Source organism: Macaca thibetana, chromosome 13 (assembly GCF_024542745.1).
Source record: "Macaca thibetana thibetana isolate TM-01 chromosome 13, ASM2454274v1, whole genome shotgun sequence".
NCBI lineage: Eukaryota > Metazoa > Chordata > Mammalia > Primates > Cercopithecidae > Macaca > Macaca thibetana.
The window spans coordinates 67,990,657-68,012,678 of NC_065590.1; the positions used below are offsets into that span (position 1 = coordinate 67,990,657).

The window sequence follows — 22,022 nt, forward strand, 5'->3', positions numbered from 1 at the left end:
GTATCAAACTCCTGGGCTCAAGCGATCCGCCCAACTTGGCCTCCCGAAGTGCAAGGATTACAGGCATCAGCAACCATGCCCGGCCTATGTGTTTTTTCTAATTAGTGTCTAAGGCCTTAGTACTTTTAAGAGACCTAAAAAAGTTTCTTCTAACTGCTCTTCATACAAATTACGAAGCAGTTGACAGTAATTGAGACTAAATAGGAACAAGCTCCTGCTACCAGTGTCATTTCTGCAACCTAAAATGAATTTAGGGCTCAGCTCTTTTTCTCTTCCTAGATAGCTATTAGAGAACCAAAGACAACCATTTCAGAATTGTCAAATTGACAAAAATGCTTAAAGGGCCTGACAGCGTAGTACAGAGGGAGGCAGAAGGAGTTGATTATTGTGAAACTCAATTCATGTACTCTGTCAGCGGCCACTTGCAATCACAGGATTGTTGCAAGGATGAAATAATTCATGCTTTGAATTGAAAGTGCTTTGAAAAGTACAGAGTTCCCTGTGAGGGCCCAGTGATGGAGATCGATATTATTTTCATCCATTTTCTTTTTTGGGAGCGTGGATAAACGGGAAGTTCTGAAGGGTAAGGTCTGAGCTGTTTTCTCACAGCACCTCCGCAACATGGAAACCCATTTCTGGAATGCCCATGCGCGCGCGGGCTTACTCAGCCTGCCCTCACCCAGGCCCCTAGCCGGGCCGCTCTTGTCCGGCGAGGAGCATCTGCTTCATTCAGGGTCATTATGATTCGGCAGCAAATTGTAAGGCCGCTGCATATGAAAGCATAGCGGGGTCCAGGCGCGGTGGCTCACGCCTGTAATCCCGGCACTTTGGGAGGCAGAGGTGGGCAGATCACTTGAGCTCAGTAATTCAAGACCAGACTGGACAACAAGATGGTGAAACCCGTCTCTACTAAAAATACAAAATTAGCCGGGCATGGTGGTGAGCGCCTGTCTAGCTACTCGGGACACACCCGTAGTCCCAGCTACTCGGGAGGCTGAGGCAGGAGAATCGCTTTAATCCAGGATGCGGAGCTTGCAGTGAGCCAAGATCGCGCCACTGCACTCCAGCCTGGGCGACAGAGCGAGTGAGGTCAGCGTGCCACAGGTCCCACTTTCCCAGTAGGGATTCTGACAACATCGTGGGCCATCTCAGGAGTGTTGCTGATCGTTCCAGGATAGCTCCGTGGTGAGGATGTGGAAATGATGCCCATCTCCTGACGAGGAATGCTTCGGAATCTCTGCTAAGTGGGGGATTGTGCGCCCCAGCTCACCCAGGCAGTCCTGGTTTGTGCCTATTGTCCTGGCATGATTATTAATAGGCCCCTCCTTCACACTTGGAAGTCTCCTGATTTGGATGTAAATAATATGGTCATTCTAATTATAAGTGAATTTTGCTTTTTGTTATCATTTAAATGTTTTTCTAATTTCTCAAATCTGCAAGTTTTTCAACCTTAATTGTGACTCTTGGGTGGCAGCAGTTATTAGAGGTACTCTGAGTCTAATCTCATTTAAGGTTTTACCTCATACAGTTTAAACAGGGACCAGCAAAAAGTGAAAGAATTGTATGATACTCTCTTCTTGAATTTAATTTTTTATTTTTATTTATTTGTTTTTGAGACAGGGTCTAGCTCAGTTGCTCAGGCTCTGTGCAGTGTGATCATAGCTCACTGCAGCCTCAACCTTCCAGGCTCAAATGATCCTTCAGCCTCAGCCTCCTGAGTAGCTAGGACCACAAGTGCATGCCACCACGCCTGGCTAATTTTTTAACTTTTTTGTAGAGACAGGGTCTCAGTGCATTGCCCAGGGTGGTCTCAAACTCCTGGCTTCAAGTTATCCTCCTGCCTCAGCCTCTCAAAGTGCTGGGATTATGGACATAGCCACCACGCCTAGCCTGATAATCCCTTCTTTAAAAAAAAAAGAGACGGTTTTCACATACAATTATAATTTTAATTATTTCAATAATAAAACAATATTTTAATAAATGTTTTAATTTGGGTATGACAAGAGTTACAAGTGAAAAACTGCCAATTTAAGTTCTTTTAGAAAAGTGAAGGAAGCCCACATTTGTTTTTATCTCATAGGCTGTGTATCTATTAAACTAGTAGTTAATGTTTATTCTTTGTCATTTTGGTGGTTCAGAAAAATAATCAAATAATGATCTTACAGTGTATTCACAGAGATGTAAAACCTGAAAATATTCTAATAACTAAACAAGGAATAATCAAGATTTGTGACTTTGGGTTTGCACGAATTCTGAGTAAGTAGCAATTTTTTTTTACTAATATCCAGTTCAGATGATGATAAAATGACATGGTTTAAATTCTTACTTTGGATATTGGACATGTGCCAAATATTGTATTGTTGTTATTAAAAAAGGAAAATCTCACTTTAGCCTTTTAGTCAGTACATTCGTTTGCACTTCAACTCTGCTCCATTCATCTAGAATTTATTGGATGTCACCTTTCTGTGCTTTACCTCATAGGAAAGGAAAAGAATTCTAAAAGCATTTCTGCTCTTCATGCACTTATAATCTACAGTAAAAGAAACAAAGAATAATACAAGATGATTGGCAATAAAGTACTAAAGTGAAGGTGCAGACGGTTCCCTGGAGGGAGATATTAATGTGGGCGAGAGTGGTTGAAAAAAACTTCATGGAGCTGGTGAGACTAGAAGAGTAAACTGAAAATTAAAGAGACGATTCAGAGACAGTGCTAAGAAAAAGGAGATCATTCCAGGCAAGGAGGAACTGAAGGGAAAGGGAGACAAATAATTGTTTCTCCCTCAATCTAGAACTTTGCAACAGACAAATAGATGTATTAGCAACATAAACCTCGCAGTCTGGGTGTGGACATAATCGGTATCCTGACGGCACCCAAACACGAGTGACTTGGCAATGCATGTGGAAGGGTTGGGCAAAAACAAAAACCGATCAAGGCTTTCTGAGGTTGCTGTGCTTTGTGGTAAAGATAATAGGATCCTAATGATAATTGGTCCCTGTGCCATGGGGCTGAAAAGGGAAATAGACAAACACTGGAAAACTACCGAGTTACGAACGCTGCACATAGTACCATGGTGCATCAGTATCAGGAAATGCTGGGCTGCCATTAGCAGGGATGTTTACAGAGTTTCAGTGGCATCGGAAAATGTTTAAGACACGGTAAGAGAAAAAGAAAAGTGAAAGCGTATGTATACAGTATGATCTCAACTATACAGGAAATACATAGAAAAAAATTACTGAAATATATATGACCCTCAATTTAGGAAATTAAGTGAATGTTAGTCATCCAATGCATGGTATAGATCCGGTGTCATAGATTTGGGGTTTTTTTCCTGGAAATCCATTATATACCACCAAAATACCCAATTTAGTCACAAAAATAAGTGAAAAAACCTACACAGATATGCCATTACAAGCATTAAGAACATAAGAGCAGCATTTCATATGAAAGTTACCTCACAATTGTTCCTTTTAGGGATTTTTCTCCATGGGCTGGCAAAGCTTCTTAAACTGGCAATACTGCTGAAAATATAAATATTTTTAATTTTTCATGAATATGCATTCTTTTTTTCCCTTCCTTTTTCATTTTCCTTTGCATTTCTGTGCTGAATATGCAAGTCAGCTTTCCTACTGAGTTTTCCTGTAGCAAACATAGTCATTCTTGTCTGAATGAAGAACCTTAGAACTGAGTTCAATATTAGGGTCATCTGTCTCAGAAATTTTGACTGCATGAACACATCCAGAAGTCTGAATGGTGAACCCACTGTGGCAATTCCAATAATGATACCTTTTGCCATATTATTATAAGCAAAGTGGTAATACAAGGCACTGCCAACTTGTTAGTGCTGGCTTAAACCTCCACAAGACATGAGCTCAGGCACTGGTTACAGCTTAAGTCTTCTAAGTACTGGTATGAGTCATTGCTGGGGTCATTGTTGGCCATTTATAATGAGAAAGGCAAAGGAGGGGGTCCCATTATGTGATAAAATGCTAACAGTGGCTCAATAGACATCCACATAAAAATGTAAGCTCCTATTGGATATCCACATGCAAAAGAAGGAAGTTGGACCTTTACCTTACATTATACTCACCAAAATGAATCACCAACGTAAACATCAGAAATAAAGCTGTAGGAGAGGCGCTGGGGCTTCTTCTCCTGAAGGGGCTGCAAGAGGGAAGACTTAGCCATGTCATCCTTGATCAAAAGGGTGATCAGCACCGCAAAAGCTCCAGGGGCCATTGGACCCTACAGTCAAGCTGTGTTAGTCAACAGGACCATTTACATTTCAAGACAGATAGGCATGGACCCTTCAAGTGGACAGCTTGTGTCAGGAGGGATAGCAGAAGAAGCTAAACAAGCTCTTAAAAACATGGGTGAAATTCTGAAAGCTGCAGGCTATGACTTCACTAATGTGGTGAAAACAGCTGTTCTTCTGGCTGACATAAACGACTTCAATGCTGTCAATGAAGTCTACAAACAGTATTTCAAGAGTAATTTTCCTGCTAGAGCTGCTTACCAAGTTGCTGCTTTGCCCAAAGGTAGCCAAATTGAAAGTGAAGCAGTAGCTGTCCAAGCACCGCTGACAACAGCATCACTATAAGTGGGCCAGTGCTTTGTAGTCCGGAATTGTCAACATTTTAATATCTACAACTGATGTAACATCTTAATTAACCTTTTAATTTCCACAATTGATGACAGTGTGAGCTTGATGAAAATATCTGAAGTTATTATGGAAATACCATATAATAGGGAGAGTTAAACATGAACTGAAGATTAGAGAAGGAATCCAGTTACTGTTTTAAATTACACCTGTATTACTGAATATAGGAAAGAGATACCCATTACATAGTTACTCAATAAATAAAAGAGAAATAACAGGTAGGAAAGAAGAGTAATTATTCCTGAGAAATAATCAAGAACATATCTAATTCAAACTAATGATGTGAATGATTTAGTTTTCATGTCAGGTATGTGATTCTGCTTCTACTTGAGTAAAATTTAAGTGTTTAAATTTGAGGTCAAGGAGAAGAAAGTGGACCAAAATTTAATATGGATAATATTTTTCTAATGGAAATAAAACAGACTTGCAGATTTCAAAAAAAGAAAAAAAAGAAAAGAAAGAAAGAAAGAAAAAGAAAGAAAGCTGTAAAACTCTTAGAAGAAAACATAGACCAAATGCCTCATGACATTGGATTTAACAGTGATTTCTTGAAGGTGACACCACAAGCACAAGCCACAAAAGGAAAAATAGAGAAATTGCACTTCATCAAAATTAAAAACTTCTGTGCATCAAAGGACACTATAAACAGAATGAAAAGCAACCCATGGAAAGGGAGAAAATATTAGCAGATTTATACCTAATAAAGAATTAATATCCAGAATGTTCAGAACTATAACTCAATAACAAAAACTAATTTGAAAGTGGCCAAAGGACTTGAATAGACATTTCTTTTTTGTTGTTTTATTTCAATAGGTTTTTGGGGAACAGGTGGTGTTTGGTTACATGAAAAAGTTCGTTTTGTTTTGTTATGTTTTGTTTTGTTTTGTTTGAGACAGAGTCCAGAGTCTTGCCTTGTTGCCTAGGCTGGAGTGCCATGGTGAGATCTCGGCTCACCGCAAACTCCACTTCCTGGGTTCAGGCAATTCTACTGTCTCAGCCTCCTGAGTAGCTGTAACTTCAGGAACACGCCACCACACCCAGGTTATTTTTTTTTATTTTTGGTAGAGATGGGTTTTCTCAATGTTGGCCAGGCTTGTCTTGAACTTCTGAGCTCGTCATCTGCCTGCCTCGGCCTCCCAAAGTGCTGGGATTACAGGTGTTAGCCACCACGCCTGGCTATGTGAATAATTTTTTCGGTGGTGATATCTGGGATTTTGGCTCACCCACCACCTAAGCAGTGTACACTGTGCCCAATGTGTAGTCTTTTATCCCTCACCGCCCCCCACACCCTTTCCCCTGAGTCCCCAAAGTCCATTGTATTATTCTTATGCCTTTGTGTCCTTGTAGCTTAGCTCCCACTTATTAGAACATAGATGTTTGGTTTTCTATTCCTGAGTTATTTCACTTAGAATAATGGTCTCCAATTCCATCCAGGTTGCTGCAAATGCCATTATTTTGTTCCTTTGTATGACTGAGTAGTATTCTGTGGTATATATATATACCACATTTTCTTTATCTGCTTGTTGATTGATGGTCATTTGGGCTGGTTCCGTATTTTTTCAGTTGCAAGTGTGCTGCTATAAACATGCGTGTGCAAGTATATTTTTTATATAATGACTTCTTTTCCTATTGGTAGATACCCAGGTGTGGGGCTGCTGGATCAAATGGTAGATCTACTTTTAGTTCTTTAAGAAATCTCCACAGTTTTTCATAGTGATTGTACTAATTTAGATTCCCTCCAAAGTATAAAAGTGTTCCCTTTTCACCACATCCATGCCAACATCTATAGTTTTGTTTTGTTTTTTGTTTTTTATTTTTGTTTTTTTTTGGTTATGGCCATTCTTGCAGGAGTAAGGTGGTATCATATTATGGTTTTGATTTGCATTTCCCTAATAATTAGTGATGTTGAGCATTTTTTTCATGTTTTTGTTGGCCATTTGTATATCTTCTTTTGAGAACTGTCTATTCATGTCCTTAGCCCACTTTTTTGATGGTATTATTTGTTTTTTTCTTGCTGATTTGTTTGAGTTCCTTGTAGATTCTGGATATTAGTCCTCTGTTGGATGTATAGATTGTGAAGATTTTCTCCCACTCTGTGGGTTGTCTGTTTACTCTGCTGATTATTTCTTTTGTTGTGCAGAAGCTTTTTAGTTTAAGTTCCATGTATTTGTCTTTGTTTTTGTTGCATTTGCTTTTGGGTTCTTGGTCATGAGAAGTCTTTGCCTAAGCCAGTGTTATCTTCTAGAATTTTTATGGTTTCAGGTCTTAGATTTAAGTCTTTGATCCATCTTGAGATGATTTTTGTATAGGTGAGAGGTGAGGATCCAGTTTCATTCTTCTACATGTGGCTTGCCAATTATACCAGCACCATTTGTTTAATACAGTGTCCTTTCATCACTTTATGTTTTTGTTTGCTTTGTCAAAGATCATTTGACTATAAGTATTTGGCTTTATTTCTGGGTTCTCTATTCTGTTCCATTGGTCTATATGCTTGTCTTGATACCAATACCATACTGCTTTGATAACTATGGCCTTATAGTATAGTTTTAAGTCAGGTAGGGTAATCCCTCCAGATTTGTTCTTTTTGTTTAGTCTTGCTTTGGCTATGCAGGCTCTTTTTTTGGTTCCATATGAATTTTAGGATTGTTTTTTCTAGTTCTGTGAAGAATGATGGGGGTATTTTGATAGGAATTATGTTGGATTTGTAGGTTGCTTTTGGCAGTATGGTCATCTTCACAATATTGATTCTACCCATCCATGAGCATAGGAGGTGTTTCCATTTGTTTGTGTCATCTATGATTTCTTTCAGCAATGTTTTGTAGTTTTCCTTGTAGAGGTTTTTCACCTCCTTGGTTAAGTATATTCCTAAGTATTTTGTTTTTTGCAGCTATTATAAAAGGGGTTGAGTTCTTGGTTTGATTCTCAGCTTGGTTGTTGTTGGTGTATAGCAGGGCTACTAATTTGTGTACATTAATTTTGTTATCCTAAAATTTTGCTGAATTCATTTACCAGTTCTAGGAGCTTTTTGAATGAGTCTTAAGGGTTTTCTAGGTTTATGATCATGTCATCAGCCAACAGCAAAAGTTTGACTTCCTCTTTACCAATTTAGATGCCTTTTATTTTTTTCTCTTGTCTGATTGCTCTGGCTAGGATTTCCAGTACTATGTTGAATAGGAGTGGTGAAAGTGGGCATCCCCTTATCTTGTTCCAGTGCTCAGGGGAAATGCTTTCAACTTTTCCCTATTCAGTATAATGTTGACTGTGGGTTTGTCCTCAATGACTTTTATTACCTTAAGGTATGTCCCTTCTATGCTGATTTTGCTGAGGGTTTTCATCATAAAGCAACGCTGAATTTTGTCAAATGCTTTTTCTGCATCTATTGAGATGACCTTGTGATTTTTGTTTTTAATTATGTTTATGTGGTGTATCGCATTTATTGACTTGCAGATGTTAAACCATCCCTGCATCCCTGGTACAAAACCCACTTGATCATGGCGGATTATCTTTTTGGTATGCTGTTGGATTTGGTTAGCTAGTATTTTGTTGAGGATTTTTGCATCTATGTTCATCACGGACATTGGTCTGTAGTTTTCTTTTTTTGTTATGTCCTTTCCTGGTTTTGTTATTAGGGTGATACTGGCTTCATAGAATTATTTAGAGAGGATTCCCTTTCTCTATATTTTGGAATAGTGTCAGTAGGATTGGTACCAATTTTTCTTTGAATGTCTGATAGAATTTAGCTGTGAATCTCTCTGGTCTTGGACTTTTGTTTCATTGGTAACTTTTTAATTATCATTTCAATCTCGCTGCTTGTTATTGGTCTGTTCAGAGGTTCTATTTCTTCCTGGTTTAATCTAGGAGGGTTGTATATTTCCAGGAATTTATCCATCCTCCTCTAGGTTTTCTAGTTTATGTGTGTAAAGGTATTCATAGGAGCCTTGAGTGATCTTTTGTATTTCTGTGGTATCAGTTGTAATATCTCCTGTTTCGTTTCTAATTGAGCTTACTTTGATCTTCTCTCTTCTTTTATTGGTTAATCTTGCTAACGGCCTATCAATTTTATTTATCTTTTCAAAGAACCAGATTTTTGTTTCATTTATCTTTTTTAGGGTTTTTTGTTGTTGTTGTTTCAATATCATTTACTTCTGCTCTGATCTTGGTTATTTCTTTTCTTCTGCTGGGTTTAGGTTTGTTTTTTTCCTGTTTCTCTAGCTCCTTGAGGTGTGACCTTAGATTGTCTATTTGTGCTCTTTCAGACTTTTTGATGTAGGCATTTAATGCTATAAACTTTCCTCTTAGCATTGCCTTTGCTGTATACCAGAGGTTTTGATAGGTTGTGTCCTATTATTGTTCAGTTCAAATAATTTTAAAATTTCCATCTTGATTTCATTGTTGACTCAACAATCATTCAGGAGCAGGTCATTTAATTTCCATGTATTTGCATAGTTTTGAGAATTCCTTTTGGAGTTGATTTCCAATTCTGTTCCACTGTAGTCTGAGAGAGTTCTTGCTATAATTTCAATTTTCTTTAATTTTTTTGTTTTGTGGCCTATTATATGGTCTATCTTGGCAGATGTTCCATGTGCTGATGAACAGAATGTATATTCTGCAGTTGTTGGGTAGAATATTCTGTAAATATCTGTTAAGTCCATTTGTTGTAGGGTATAGTTTAAGTCCATTGTTTCTTTGTTGACTTTCTGTCTTAATGACCTGTCTAGTGTTGTCAGTGAGTATTGAAATCCCCCACTATTATTGTGTTACTATCTCATTTCTTAGGTCTAGTAGTAATTGTTTTATAAATTTGGGAGCTCCAATGTTAGGTGCATATATATTTAGGATTGTGATATTTACCTGTTGGACAATTTTTTTTATTATCATTATATAATGTCTCTCTTTGTCTTTTTTAACTGCTGTTGCTTTAAAGTCTGTTTTGTCTGATATGAGAATAGCTACTCCTGCTCACTTTTGGTATCCATTTGCAGGGAATACCTATTTTCCCTCCTTTACCTTAAGCTTATGTGAGTCCTTGTGTGTCAGATGAGTCTCATGAAGACAGCAGATACTTGGTTGGTGAATTTTTATCCACTCTGCCATTCTGTATCTTTTAAGTGGACCATTTAGGCCATTTATATCCAACATCAGTATTGAGATGTGAGGTACTATTCTATTCATCATGCTACTTGTTGCCTGAATACCCTGGGTTTTTTTCATTGTGTTGCTGTTTTATAGGTCCTGTGAGATTTATGCTTTAAGGAGTTTCTATTTTAGTGTATTTCAAACATTTGTTTCAAGATTTAGAGCTCCTTTTAACAGTTCCTCTAGTGCTGGCTTGGCAGTGGCAAATTCTCTCAGCATTTCTTTGTCTGAAAAAGACTGTATCTTTCCTTCATTTATGAAGCTTAGTTTCACTAGATACAAAATTCTTGGCTGATAATTGTTTTGTTTAAGGAGGCTAAAGATAGGACCTCAATCCTTTCTGGCCTGTAGGGTTTCTACTGAGAAATCTGCTGTTAGTCTGATAGGTTTTCCTTTATAGTACCTGATGTTTTTGCCTCAGAGTTCTTAATATTCTTTCCTTCGTCTTGACTTTAGATAACCTGATGCCTACGTGCCTAGGTGATGATCTTTTTGCAATAAATTTCCCAGGTGTTCTTTGAGCAAGAAGTATTTGGATGTCTAGATCTCTAGTGAGGCCAGGGAAGTTTTCCTCAATTATTCCCTCAAATATGTTTTCCAAACTTTTAGATTTCCCTTCTTCCTTGGGAACACCAATTATTCTTAGGTTTCATCATTAAACATAATACCAATCTTCTTGGAGGCTTTGTTCATTTTTTTAGTTCTTATTTCTTTGTCTTTGTCAGATTGGGTTAGTTTGAATGCCTTGTCTTCAAACTCTGAAGTTCTTTCTTGAACTTGTGCAATTCTGTTGCTGAGACTTTCCAGTGCATTTTGCATTTCTCTAAGTGTGTCCTTGATTTCCAGAAGTTGTGATTGTTTTTTTATTTATGCTCTCTATTTCACTGAAGATTTTTCCACTCATATCCTGTATCATTTTTTTTATTTCTTTAGGTTGGACTTCATCTTTCTCTGTTGCCTCCTTGATTGGCTTAATAGTTGACCTTCTGAATTCTTTTTCTGTCAAATCAGAGATTATCTCTTGGCTTGGATCCATTGCTGGTGAGCTAGTGTGATCTTTTGGAAGTGTTAAAGAACCTTGTTTTGGGCCAGGCACAGTGGCTTACGCCTGTAATCTTAACACTTTGGGAGGCCAAGGCGAGCAGATACCTGAGGTCAGGAGTTTAAGAGCAGCCTGGCCAACATGGTGAAACTTCATCTGTACTAAAAATTCAAAACTTAGCTGGGCATGGCAGCACATACCTGTAGTCCCAGGTACTCAGGAGGCTGAGGCAGGAGAATCACTTGTACCCAGGAAGCAGAGGTTGCAGTGAGCCAAGATCACACCACTGCACTCCAGCCTAGGCAACAGAGCAAGATTCTGCCTCAAAAAAAAAAAGAACCTTGTTTTGTCATCATGTTACTGGAATTGTTTTCCTGGTTTCTTCTCATTTGGGTAGACTATGTCAGAGGTAAGATCTGGGACTTGAGGGCTGCTGTTCAGATTCTTCTGTCCTATGGGGTGCTCCCTTGATGTGGTGCTCTCCCCTTTCCCCTAGGGACAGGGTTTCCTGAGAGCTGAACTGCATTGATTGTTATTTCTCTTCTGGATCTAGCCACCCAGAGAAGCTACCAGGCTCTGGGCTGGTACTAAGTGTCTGCAAAGAGTCCTGTGATGTGATCCATTGTCAGGTCTTTCAGCCATGGATACCAGCCCGTGCTCTGGTAGAGGTAGCAGGGGAGTGAAGCGGACTCCGTGAGGGTCCTTGGTTGTGTTTTTGTTAAGCACACTGGTTTTATGTTGGTTGACTTGGCTCTATTTTTGTTAAGCGCACTAGTTTATGTTGGTTGACCTCCAGCCAGGAGGTGGTGCTCTCAAGAGCACATCAGCTGCGGTAGCATAGGGTGGATCAGGCAGTGGGTGGGGCCATAGAGCTCCCAGGAGAATATGACCTTTGTCTTTGGAGCTCCTTGGCTGTCCCACAGAGCCTGCAGCGGTAATCCACCGTCTTCAAAGGGTCTGTGGATTCTCTCGGCTTTCCTGGTACGTTCCTGTGGTAGTTCTTGGAGCAAAAGTTCATGATGTCAGTCTCCACACGCTGCTCTGTCTGTCCCAGTCGTAGCTGCAAGTTAGTCCTGCCTCCTACCGCCATTTTCCTCAGAAACCATCAGAATAGACATTTCTTTAAAGCAGATATATAAGGCAGGGCGCAGTGGCTCACACCTGTAATCCCAGCTAACTCAGGAGTCTGAGGCATGAGAGTAGCTTGAACCCAGGAGACAGAGGTTGCAGTGAGCCGAGATCGCACCACTACACTCCAGCCTGGGCAAGAGAGCAAGACCCTGTCTCAAAAAGAAAATAAATTAAAAATGTAAAAAATAAAAAGTAAAAAAAAAAGATATACAAATGGCCAATAAGTACATGAAAGATGTTTAAGGTAATCATTAGGGATAGGCAAATCAAAACCACAATGAGATACCACTTCACATCCATTAGGATGATTCTTATTTTTTAAAAACACACAGAACAAAATAACAAGTGTTGGTAAAGATGTGAAGAAATTAGAGCCCTCATGCATTGCTAGTGGGAATGTACCATGGTGCAGCTGCTGTGGAAAGCAGTATGGCAGTTCTTCAAAAAATTAAACATAGAATCACTGTATGATCCAGCAATTCCACTTCTAGGTACATACCCCCAAAAAACTGACAGCAGGGACTTGAAGATATTTGTATGCCAATGCTTATAGTAGGATTATTCACAATGACAAAAGGTGGAAACAACCCAAATGTCCATCAAGGATGAGTGGATAAACAAAATGTAGTATATACATATAATGAAATCTTACTCAGTCTTAAAAAGAAATGAAATTCTGATATATGCTACGACATGGATGCACCTTGAAAACATTAAGCCAAGCGAAATAAGACAGACAGAAAAGGACAAATATCATATGATTCTATTTACATGCTCTACCTAGAATAGTCAAATTCATGGAGACAGAAAAAAGAATAGTGGTTATCAGGACTAGGGGAAGGGAGAATGGGGAGCTATTGTTTAAAGGATACAGAGTTTCAGGCTGGGGTGATGGGAAAATTTTGGAAGTGCATGGTGGTGATGGTTGCGCAACACTGAATGTACTTCATGCCACTGAATTGTACAATCTTAAATGGTTAAGTGGTAAATGTTATATTATGTATATTTTACCACAAAATAAATGTAAGCTCCTCCTATATATAGATGTATAGATATACACAGAGAGGTAAAAATTTTAAAGTCAATAACCAAAGGAGAGAATATTTCAAAATTGGTAATAGGTTGATAGATAAGAGCTTATATAAATTGGTTTAAAAAAAAACCACAAAAGCTCTGAGTAGAAAAATTAGCAAGATATCGACAGTTCACAGATGAAAGAAAAGGCTAAAAACATGAAATAGTCTTCATCTTCACTGATATCAAATAAATGCACATTAAAATACTACTCTTCACCAATGAAGCTGGCAGAGTATTTTTTGTTTGTTTGTTTGTTTTTGAGACAGAGTCTCACTCTGTCACCCAGGCTGGAGTGCAGTGGCGTGATCTCAGCTCATTGAAACCTCCACCTCCAAGGCTCAAGCAATCTTCCCACCTCAGCCTCCCGAGTAGCTGGGACGACAGATGTATACCACCACACAGGGCTAAATTTTGTATTTTTGGTAGAGACAGGGTTTCACCATGGGTCCCAGGCTGATCTCGAACTTCTGGCCTCAAGTGATCCTCCCACCTCAGTCTCCCAAAGTGCTGGGATTACAGGTGTGAGCCCCCATGCCCAGCCAGATTTTTCAAACAATAACTACACAGAGCTCACAAGATTGTTTTTAGTGGGAACACAATTTTGAACAAATCCTTGAGAAAGCAGTAAGTGCCCTTTGTATCTTTAATTTCGCTTTTAGGAATCTCTCATAATCCAAGATACTACCCCCCAAAATAATACAACATAATATTCACTGTAGAACCATTTATTACTGAGAAATAAATTAAGAGGAACCCAGTCATTCAGAAATACAGAAATGGCTAAAGAATTTATCTGACTTAATACTGTAAAAATATATTTTTAAAGGATTTTAATGACATGAGAAATGCTCTAGCTCACAACATGGGGCTAAATGAAAAAGAACACATAGCTGCACATACAGACTGATCCCAGTTCTATTCCCCAGGTTAACTTGGTTTCTGTCTGGGTGGTAGGTGATATTTTTATTTTCTTCTTTATGCTTTTTTGTATTTTCCAAGTTTTCTACAAAGAACATAAATTTCTTTAATAATTTTATAAATGGGCACTGTGGCCCACGCCTGTAATCCCAGCACTTTGGGAGGCCAAGGCAGGCGGATCACCTGAGGTCAGGAGTTTGAGACCAGCCTGACTCGCATAGAGAAACCCCATCTCTACTAAAAATACAAAATTAGCTGGGCATGATGACGCATGTCTGTAATCCCAGCTACTAGGGAGGCTGAGGCAGGAGAGTCGCATGTACCCGGGAGATGGAGGTTGTGGTGAGCTGAGATCATGCCATTGAACTCCAGCCTGGGCAACAAGAGCGAAACTCCTTCTCAAAAATAATAATAATAATTTTATAAGTGATGTTTACACCTCTCAATCTAATAATTCCACTCATAGAAAATCATTCTAAAGGAATAATTTTTTTTTTTTTTTTTTTAGAGAGAGAGATTTTGCCATTTTGCCCAGACTGGTCTCGAATACCTAGGCTCAAGTGATCCATCCCCTTCAGCCTCCCAAAGTGCCGGGACTACAGGCATGAGCCACCAAGCCCAGCTCCATTTTTTTTTTTTTTTTTTTTTAAAGAGATGGAGTCTTGCTCTGTAGCCCAGGCTGGAGGGCAGTGATATGATCATAGCTCACTGCAGCCTCAACCTCCTAGGCTCAAGCTATCCTCCTGCCTCAACCTCCCATGTAGCTGGGACCACAGGTGCGTGCTACTATGCCTGGTTGATTTTTTTTATTTTTATTTTTGTAGAGACAAGATTTCACCATGTTGCTCTGGCTGGCCTCAAACTCCTGGGCTCACACAATCCGCCTGCCTTGGCCTCCCAAAGTGCTGAGGTTATAGGCGTCAGCTAGTGTGCCTGGCCTTGAAATAATTCTAAATACAGAAAAAGTTTTGTGCAGGGATGATTGAAAAATAATGTGGTGTTATTTGTAGTGACAAAATGTTGGACAATTTGGGGAAGGTAAAGTAAATCCTGGCGTATGCACTTGGTAAGCTGTTACGTGGCCATTAAACTCAAGTTTAGGAAGAGTTTATAACAACATGATAAATGCATAGAATTCAATGAAAAAAATCAGGACACAAAATTTTATATGTAGTATGATCAAAAGTACTTGTACCGGCCTGAGCAACGTAGTGAGACCTCCATCTATAAAAATAAAAAAAAAATTTTTTTTTTAATTTTTTTTTTTTTAAATTAGCCAGGCATAGTTTCAAGCCCCTATAGTCCCAGCTACTCAGGAGGCTGAGGCAGGAAGATCACGTGAGCCCAGGAGTTCAAAGCTGCAGTGAGCTATGATTGTTTCACTGCATTTTAGCCTGGGGGACAGCATCACCCTGCCTCCACAAAAGCACTCAAAACTATGCTGTAAATAAGAAAAAGACTCAAACAAAATACACCAAAAGATTAACACAAGGTACCTTTGGGTAGTAAAACTTGGGTTTATTTACCTTCTTTCTGTTTTCTTATGTATTTTTTCATATTCTCTGCAGTGAGCATATATGACTTTTAAGTTGAAAAATGTTCCAAACAAATAAAACAGCTGACATAGCCTGTGAATAGTGACAATTGCTAGTGGTTGTTATTTTCCTTCTTATTCTCCATTTTGCAAATTTCCATTACGGTATTTATTAATTTTTATCCTTTAAAAGTTTATATAATTTTATAAAAGAGCAATGAGCAAGTAAGATTATTTCCTTTTCCCACTCCTATGAGGACTGTTCTCTGACCAGAGCTGCAGCCGCTATTTTCTGAGCTGCCTTTTGTGGCAGCATCTTTGGGGCTACCCAACGACTTTACTAAGGAGAATTGCGCATTACCTCATCTCTGCAAGCCGGGCTGCTTTCCAATTGTTCCTCCTCTGTAATGCATGTGTAGGGCTCCTTATCGTTCAGGGTCATGTGATGATTCTGGGATTGGCTTCCATCCACTTGGAGGCAGGTGTCTTGGGTCCAGGCAGTCCACACCTGTGGCATAGGGCAGGGCTGGGCAGTGAGGGTGCACCCAGCTCTCTGTCATCTGTCTATCACATACCACAGAGGACTCATATACATAGTACAAGGAGTCAAATTGAGGTCTTTGTCACCATGGGTCCTAAGTAACACATTTGGATAGAAAAATTAATTTATGCAATTGTCTAGTGCTGCATTAGTTTCCTGGGGCTGCCATGATACATTACCACAATCTGAGTGGCTGAAAACAACAGAAATCTATTTTCTCACAATTCTGGAGGCCAGACATCTGCCATCAAGGTTTCAGCAGAGCCACATCCCCTCTGAAGGCTCTAGGAGAGGACCCTTCCATGTCTCTATCCTAGCTTCTTTTTTGTATATGTGTGAGTCAGAGTCTTACTCTATCGCCCAGGCTGGAGTGCAGTGGCGCGATCACGCCTCACTGCAGCCTCCACAAGTTCAAGTGATTCTCCTGCCTCAGCTTCCCAAGTAGCTAGGACGACAAGCACACACCACCATGCCTGGCTAATGTTTGTATTTTTAGTAAAGACAGGGTTTTGCCATGTTGCCCAGGCTGGTCTCTAACTCCTGACCTCAAGTGATCTGCCCACCTCGGCCTCCCAAAGTGCTGGGATGACAGGCGTGAGCCACCATGCCCGGCCTCTATCCCAGCTGCTGGTGGATGTGGGAAACCTTGGCATTCCTGTGCTTGCAACTGCATCACTCCAGTCTCTGCCTCCAGTATCACATGGCATTCTCTGTGTCTCTGTGTCCCTGTAAGGATTCAAGTCATTGGATTTAGAGTCCACCCTAATCTAGTATGACCTCATCTTAACTAATTAATTACATCTGCAAAAACCTTATTTCCAAATAAGGTCACATTCACAGTACCAAGAATTAGAACTTCAACCTATCTTTTGAGGGGACGCAATTCAACGCACAACAACCCCCATGCTGATGATAAAATGGAAACCAACAATGCAGTTTAGACTTAAAGTCACACTCTAGAAATTCTCATTCCCCTCATCACTACCACACCACCCGCTGCCCCAGTTTGGAGTAATAATAGATGTTAGTTACCTAAAGTGCTCTTGAATGTCAAATTTACTATGTCAATGCACAGTAACTGTTTCCTCACTTAGTGCCTCACTGCATTAACTGTTAAGAGTATCATGGCCTCTGATGGTTATTGAAGGCTGAATGCCTGATGTGTTCTTGGGAGCAGTTCACATGTTGGGAGAATTGACTTACCTGATCTGATTGATGCATTTGCAGTTCCAGGAGATGCCTACACCGATTATGTAGCTACGAGATGGTACCGAGCTCCTGAACTTCTTGTGGGAGATACTCAGTATGGTTCTTCAGTAGATATATGGGCTGTTGGTTGCGTTTTTGCAGAGCTCCTGACAGGCCAGCCACTGTGGCCTGGAAAATCAGATGTGGACCAACTTTATCTGATAATCAGAACACTAGGTATGAATTGCATTTTATGGCGACAGAGGTGCTGAACTGTTATAGCATTCATAGCATTCATATGTTACAATAAATAAATACATACATACACAAATAAATAAATAGAAAAAACAAGAGTTTTATTGCTTCTTCAAACTTTAAACTTAGGATGGTTGCTCTGGGGTCTGGGTTGTAGCCAAAGCCCAATCCTTTTCTAAACATGTAGAACCCTAACTCCTCTCAGGGAGCTCTCAGACCCCTTTCCAGGAAAAGTCAATTAGCCGTGGAATAAACTATACATTTACTTTCCATATCAGACTAAGATAGGGATAAGGATATGAGTCAGCTGCTGAGAGCCTAGTGTAAGATATTCGATCAAGTGCAATTTCTGTCCACTGTAAAAGAGGTTTCCCCCCTTTATTCTAGAGCAGGAATCAGCAAATTGTTTCCATAAAAAGCTAGATGGTAAATATTTTAGGTTATGCAGACTGTACAGTCTCTGTTGCAATTCCCCAACTCTGCTATTGTAGTGCAAAAGCAGCCATACACAGCATGTCAACAAATGAGCATAGCTGTGTTCCCATAGAACTTTATGGACACAGAAATTTTAATTTCTTCTAGTTTTCACATGCAACAAAACATCAAAAAATCTTTTTTGACTTTTAAAAATCTGCTTAAAAATGTAAAACCAATTCTGAGGTCACAAGCCGTACAGAAACAGGCGCTAGGCCAGATTTGGCCTGCAGGCCATAGTTTGGCGGACCCCTGCCGGAGAGCTTAAGAGTCTGATTTTACTTCCTGATTAGGAGTGGCTGCTGAAGTTTCGAATAATGTTAACACATCTTCTTTGTATAGTACTTTAGAATTTACAAATTACTTTCATACGCATCATCTTTTTCAGTCTTAAGAAAAACCTGTTAAGGAAGTTACAATGTTTTTAATTGTGCCTATGTTATAAATGAGGAAACAGAGGCTTAGGGAGCTTCCATGATTGGCCTGAAGTTGCATAGCCAGGTAAGTGCAGAATAGGAATGGGACTCCAAGGGTTTCTTTCGTGAGCTTTCATTATGTGTCAGCATAACCTGAAAAGTGAGCCACAGCTTCATGCCAACAGCATAGATGCAAAGAAAGTGATACGTCTACACATAAAATGAGAATTTGTTAATTCCTTCCCACGGGCTCTCCTGGCAGCATGGCTGCTGGACAGATCCCTGTTCAGTTCCAACGTATTATGGAAAATTCTGCAGCATGAAAAATGTGGGGTAGAGTACCACTACCGGCCCCACTTTGTCTGATTCATTCCCTGAGAAGATTCTGGAAATTTGCATTACGGACCTGAGTTTAAATCCTGGATCTGTTAGGTTACTGTGTGATCTTGGACAAGTTATTACACTTCTCTGAACCTCATTTTCCTCATTGGAACAATAGGGATTTAAAATAGCAACTACTCCAACCTGGACAACATAGGCAGACCCCATATCTACAAAAAAATTTTAAAAATTGGTCGGACGTGATGGCGCATACCTGTAGTCCCAGCTACTCGGGAGGCTGAGGTGAAGGATTGCTTGAGACTGGGAGATCGAGGCTGAAGTGAGCCATGATTGTGCCACTGCACTCCAGTTTTGGCAACAGAGAGAGACCCTGTCTCAAAATAAATAAATAACAACTATTGTCTTGAGATTATGAGATGAAGTCTCATCAAATCTCATTTATGAGATTAAATGAGATAATGTGTGTAAAGACTGTAGAACCATTCTCTCACCTTGTCTTTTTTTTTTTTTTTTTTTTTTTTTGAGATGGACTGTCACTCTGTCACCAGGCTGGAGTACAGCGGTGCGATCTCGGCTCACTGCAACCTCTGCCTCCCAAATTCAAGCGATTCTCCTGCCTCGGCCTCCCAAGTAGCTGGGACTATAGGTGTGCGCACCACCACGCCCAGCTAATTTTTTGTATTTTTAGTAGAGACAGGGTTTCACCATGTTGGCCAGGATGGTCTCGAGCTCTTGACCTTGTGATCCACCTCCCCCGGCCTCCCAAAGTGCTGGGACTACAGGCATGAGCCAACGCGCCCAGTCTTCACCTTTTGATGGAGGCTGAATGGTGACCACATGTGACGAAGAGACTGGTTTGGGAGAACTGCCCTTACCTGAGAAGGCATACGTCTGCAGAATCCCATTCCTCTCATCTCTGGAGGGACCAATCAGGCACAATATTTCTTTCACACCTGCACTTCAGGCATTAACCCTGTTTTTTGTCTTTTTTGTTTGTTTTGTTTTTGTTTTGAGATGGAGTCTTGCTCTGTCGCCCAGGCTGTAGTTCAGTGCCATGATCACAGCTCACTGCAACCTCTGCCTCCCAAGATCAAGCGATTCTCCTGCCTCAGCCTCCTGAGTAGCTGGGATTACAGGCACTGACCACCACGCCCGGCTAATTTTTGTATTTTTAGTAAAGACGGGGTTTCGCCATGTTGACCAGGCTGGTCTCGAACTCTTGACGTCAAGTGATCCACCTGCCTTGGCCTCTCAAAGTGCTGGGATTACAGGTGTGAGCCTGTAATCCTTCAGGATTACACCTGGCCTTCAGGCATTAACCATTTAAACACTTGATTATTCTTTGCCAAATTTATGATGAATTATGTGGTTTGTATTTTACAGGAAAATTAATCCCAAGACATCAATCAATCTTTAAAAGTAACCGGTTTTTCCACGGCATCAGTATACCTGAACCAGAAGATATGGTAAACTGCTCTATCTTGAATATTTTATTACTTGTGTTGCTGCTTTCTTTAAAGAGGTAGTTGTTTCTTATTTATTTATTTATTTAGAGATGATATCTCACTCTATCACCAAGGCTGGAGTGCAGTGGCAAGGTCATGGCTCACTACAGCCTCAACCTCCGAGACTCAAGTGATCTTCCCACCTCAGCCTCCCCAATGCTGGAATTACTCATAGGAGCCACCATGCCCGGGCTGTTTCTTTTTTAATATTTGTGGTTTTGGCTTCTTGTGACATATTGACACAGTGTATTAGTCTGTTTTCACACTGCTGTAAAGAACTTCCCTGAGACTGGGTAATTTATAAAGGAAAGAGGTTTAATTGATTCACAGTCCTGCATGGCTGGGGAGGCCTCAGGAAACTTACAATCATGGCAGGAGGGGAAGCAAACATATCCTTCTTCACAAGGTGGCTGGAGAGGTGAGGGCACAAGGGAAAACTGCCACTTTTGAAACCATCGGATTTTGTAAGAATTCCCTTACTATCATGAGAACAGCATGGAGGAACCCCCGTCATGATCCAATCACCTCCCTCTCTCAACACATGGGGGTTATAATTTGAGATGAGATTTGCGTGGGGACACAGAGCCAAACCATATCTCATATATTGAAGAAACTATATGAAAACTACATTACAATGAGCCAGGAAAAATGCTTTAAATGTTTACTTGTCTTAACTATTCAAAAATTAATGTTAAATTTAAAGTGAAAGTATATTTAGTATCTTAGATACGACATACTTTTAATCCGTTGGTCAGAGCCTTAGGAGAATTTTCCCTTAAATAGTTATATTCTCATAAAGACTACTTATAGTAGTCTTATTCATTTTGACAAAAATGCATTTTAAAATTTTTTCGGCTTGTAAAACAAAACTCAAATCAATCAAAAGCTTTTTTCACCACATATATTTTTACACGGGTGGTTGTTTTACAAAATGATCCCCATTGTACTCATTAAACTCCAAATCACAGGGATCATCTCTCTACTCTTGCAATGGTCTTTGCCTTTATTTGAAAACGTATCAATGACCACTTGACTCTCTCTCTTACCCTCTGAAGACATTGACTTCCTGTGTGTGTTACCTAAGTTCAGGCTATGCTCTTTAAAGCTCCATATGGTCCAGAATCTGCCTATAAAAGAAAAAACTGCCGGGAAAAGCATGTGTCCACACTCCAGCTGTGCTGGTGTCAGAACCATGTGCGGATGGGAAAAACTCTGAGAAGGCAAATCATGATCTGTGATAGGTGTGAACTGTCCAAATAACCTGAGCTCCAAATGATCCCAACCATCTCTAGACACCCTGTTCATTTTAAATCAATTATTTCATATAATGTCTTGATTTATATACTGGTTTTCTTTTTTATTGTCTTTGTTAAAACCTTTAACAAATGTAATACAAGGTTAAAGGCTGAACTGCAAGGTTAAAGGTTACAAAGGAATATTTATATAACATGTGTTTAAAGAATAAACTACAACAAATTTAAGTGTCTTAAGTTTCCCACCGTTATCTTTCAGGCATCTCCATCCCCTTCCTTCCTCATCATTCTGAATGTTGTGTTTTTCATTCTTTTGGTTTCTGTAGTGTTCTTATGCATGTAGTCCAAGGTATTTTCGTGAATACTCGAAAACATCCTTAGAAGTAGATCAGGCACAGATTTTACGGCACTGTTGTGGGATTTCAGATGGGAGCATTTGGGACCCACATTCACCCAGCATCAACTGCAAGACATTGTGAAATTAAGAAAATAACTTCATTTTATGTATTTCAGATCTTTACAGTGTACAATTATATAAAAGCATGATTTTTT

At 39.8% G+C, this 22,022-nt stretch overlaps 2 protein-coding genes across 2 annotated transcripts in view; both read left to right on the forward strand.

The window, feature by feature from the left end:
• The window catches only part of CDKL4 (cyclin dependent kinase like 4), a 56,592-nt gene that overhangs the window by 24,703 nt on the left and 9,867 nt on the right, over positions 1-22,022 (forward strand). The window contains exons 4-6 of the mRNA XM_050753391.1: positions 2,166-2,256; positions 17,265-17,462; positions 20,096-20,178. Of these exons, the coding sequence (XP_050609348.1) occupies positions 2,166-2,256; positions 17,265-17,462; positions 20,096-20,178 (372 nt within the window). The remainder of the gene's footprint in view (positions 1-2,165; positions 2,257-17,264; positions 17,463-20,095; positions 20,179-22,022) is intronic.
• LOC126933575 (2-iminobutanoate/2-iminopropanoate deaminase-like) lies at positions 2,558-17,336 on the forward strand. The gene is made up of 2 exons (XM_050753409.1): positions 2,558-5,699; positions 17,265-17,336. Exon 1 carries the CDS (start codon positions 4,185-4,187, stop codon positions 4,596-4,598), a length of 414 nt encoding a protein of 137 aa, XP_050609366.1. The 5' UTR covers positions 2,558-4,184; the 3' UTR covers positions 4,599-5,699; positions 17,265-17,336.

Excerpts from the sequence above, each read along its gene's own strand:
- LOC126933575 (XM_050753409.1), top strand. The coding sequence starts at position 4,185 with ATGTCATCCTTGATCAAAAGGGTGATCAGCACCGCAAAAGCTCCAGGG.